Genomic DNA, 3,246 nt, shown 5'->3' on the forward strand with positions numbered 1-3,246 from the left:
GCTGTGATTGGGTAGCGCGAGATGACGCTGAGCTGTGATTGGGTAGCGCAGGATGACGCTGCGCTGTGATTGGGTAGCGAGGGATGACTCTGCGCTGTGATTGGGTAGCGCGGGATGACGCTGCGCTGTGATTGGCTGTACCCCCTAAGGCGTGCTCTGTCATGCTGAGGCACAGAGACTCCAGCGTGGGGTTGATCTCCAGATCCGTCCCCGGAACTTGGCATTCTGGGAATGAAAACAAGAGCATGTGATCAATGTCAGGGTGAGCACTCACAGGCCTTGTGTCCAGCTTACAGAGGCAGCGTGTAAACATTGCACGGCAAAATTCATAATGGTTAGTATTATGTTTTAAAGGCTGAAATGTGAGGTTGATCCTTTTGTCAAGACTTCTATTATGTAAACATGTAGTAACAATGTAAGTCACTCAACCTTCTTTGTTCATTTAAAATCTGGCAGTCATTGTTAATGTCATTATTTTAACATTTATGCACAATGCTGCTAATTTTATTTGTTGTTTAATGGTTTTTAATCAGTGCTGGGCAATAATTAATCGCAATTAATTGGATCCAAAATAAAAGTTTTTGTTTATATTGTGCACTGTGTATATTTATTATGTACATATAAAGACACACACAGACAGTATATATTTTGAAGATATTTACATGTATTTATATTATATAAGCTGAAGCAGCGTCTGTGGATCAGGTGTGTCAGTACCTTGTTGCTGGAACAGGAGCATGGTCTGAGGAGACGTGTGAACTGGAAGTGAATGAGTTCTCTGCACTGAACTTCTGCTCTGGCTCGGCATGCTGTTACTGCCTCCAGGATTCCCAAACCACAGATTCTGAAACACACCATCACACCAACCACTGTCAGCCGCTTGAGAACCAGGATCTGTCTCTGATTGAGAGTTTAGAGTGTTTTATCCAGTCGAAGCTCTTTTAGTGTAATTGTACAAACGTCCAGCTTCAGCTGGAGCTTCTCGTGTCAAATCTTGACTGATTTTGATCAAGTAAGCGTCAGAATAACTGCAGTAATATCTCCAGATGAACACTTACTGGACTGAAGCAGCTCAGCTTTACTTGATTCTCCATCAATCATGTTTTAGAGTCTCAAATCTGATCCTCAGGATCTTTCGAGGAGCGTTTGTTTCCAGAAGCTTTACTTTCACTGTTCCTCAGCGGAGGAATGATCTTCACAAGCCTCCAGAACATCTCACATCTTCTGAGGAGCCTTTATTTCTTCAGCTCTCAATCACTGCATTATATGTTTGGAGCATTTCAATCTCATCTTACTGAGACAGATTACTGGAGATATAGAGCCACGACTGATATTTATATAATTTTATGTCAGTATCTGCTGTACTGTTATAAACATCTCATTGATTTACATCACAAGCATCAGAATTTCATCATATAAATATCAGCATCTGCAGCAAATTCATATTTTTGCTCAGTTTGAGTCTCTGAATAAAATTGAGCTGTTTTTCCTCCATATTCTCACTGTATCAGACTATATGAGCCATAAAAGCCTGATGGATCAGATATGATGCTCAACACACCTGCAGTGTTGTGTGAGTATGTAGTGGTGTGTGTGTGACCTGTCGGCCCTGTGTGCTGACGGCGGGGGGGTTAGCGAGCGTGTGTCGCGGTGATACTCCGGTCAGACCGCTGCTCATCAGCCCCATGCGTCCGGCTGGAGGAGCTCCTCGCGGGGGCATCTGGAAGGGCCTCTGGCCCCGGCGGCCCAAACCTGCGCTCACAGATCCAGCTGTGGGCAGAGAGTTGGATCCGTACTGCTGCCAGCTGCACAAACACACGGAGCCATTAAACCACTGATCTATATATAATGACTGGATCACTCACTGCCTTCTAAACTGCTGACAGCCGATGAAGCCACAGGAAGTGTTCAAACCACCATCTTACTAAATATTAAACATGAGTAGTATCGGAAATGTATTCGAATATACAATGAATAATAAAAGCCTCTGATACTGTATTGCTCTGCTGTATTGTAATTTAAAGCTTACCATGCATCATCTTGGAAATAAAGCTTCATATCTTTAAGTCCGTAGCACAAAACCAGTCATAAGGGTCAATTTTGTGAAATTGAGATTCATACATCATCTGAAGCTGAATAAATAATCTTTCCATTGATGTATGGTTTGTTAGGACAGCACAATATTTGGCTGAGATACAACTATTTGAAAATCTGGAATCTGAGGGTGCAAAAAATCTAAATATTGAGAAAATCATCTTTAAAGTTGTTCAAATTAAGTTCTTAGCAATGCATATTACTAATCAAAAATTAATACAATACACAATACACATTACACGCACCCTCTCCGGTACACGCCGCTGTCCATCACGGTCTTCCGCGGGAAGAGGCGGAGCAACTTCAGAACCTGCTGTTTCCATGACAACAGCCGCTTCCTCTGCGTCTCTGTAAACGCCTGACAAACACACACTCATGACGAGCCTTGCTAGACAGCGCCAGCATCGACACGAGCGTCAGTAATGAAGCGCGTCTCACCTCGTGGGTCAGGCATTTCTCTATGAGCTGCAGGTAACAGCTGATGTTCTCCTCGTCCGGTCTGGACACCAGCAGCTGCGTACAAACTGAACACACACTGACCCCCTCAACACAAACAGAGCAGCTGCACACAGTGTTATTACAGCTAACTAAACCATGAAAAAAACAAAACTGTTAAATTACTTGAAATAAATTAAAACGTAAATAAAAGAAAAGAAAATACCAAAACCTTAAACATAAAAAAAAATAATGAAATTAATAGTTAAATACTATATTTACATAAAACATATTTCATAAAATTTCTTGAATCCGCATTAACTTGTTAATTGTGAAAACAATTAAATATCAGTGTTATTTTAGTATCATTGAGATATTATTGTAGTTTTTATTATTTTGAATTTTATTTTCATTTTAAAATATCAGGAATTTTGTTGTGCATTTTGTAATTTTTAGTATTTGTTATATATTTCTATATAGTTTTAATTAGTGCTGTCAAATGATTAATCACATCCAAAATAAGTTTTTGTTTACATAATATATGTGCGTGTATTGTGTATAATTATGTATAAATACACACATACAGTATATATTTTGAAAATATTTACATGTTTATGCATTTATATATTCATATTCTTATATTATATATAAATATATTTGATATGTATACAAAACATATTTTTCTTAAATATATACATGCATGTGTGTGTGTGTATA

At 39.2% G+C, this 3,246-nt stretch overlaps 1 protein-coding gene across 1 annotated transcript in view; it reads right to left on the reverse strand.

The window, feature by feature from the left end:
* LOC107694211 (protein Smaug homolog 2-like) overlaps positions 1 to 3,246 on the reverse strand; it is a 14,913-nt gene that overhangs the window by 2,018 nt on the left and 9,649 nt on the right. Inside the window, exons 7-11 of the mRNA XM_016493851.1 lie at positions 2,533 to 2,618; positions 2,340 to 2,452; positions 1,601 to 1,805; positions 718 to 844; positions 142 to 225 (exon numbers count right to left, since the gene is read on the reverse strand). Coding sequence (XP_016349337.1) covers positions 142 to 225; positions 718 to 844; positions 1,601 to 1,805; positions 2,340 to 2,452; positions 2,533 to 2,618 — 615 coding nt within the window. The remainder of the gene's footprint in view (positions 1 to 141; positions 226 to 717; positions 845 to 1,600; positions 1,806 to 2,339; positions 2,453 to 2,532; positions 2,619 to 3,246) is intronic.

Source organism: Sinocyclocheilus anshuiensis, unplaced genomic scaffold (assembly GCF_001515605.1).
Source record: "Sinocyclocheilus anshuiensis isolate Anshui unplaced genomic scaffold, SAMN03320099.WGS_v1.1 scaffold2639, whole genome shotgun sequence".
In the NCBI taxonomy this organism is placed as follows: Eukaryota; Metazoa; Chordata; class Actinopteri; order Cypriniformes; family Cyprinidae; genus Sinocyclocheilus; species Sinocyclocheilus anshuiensis.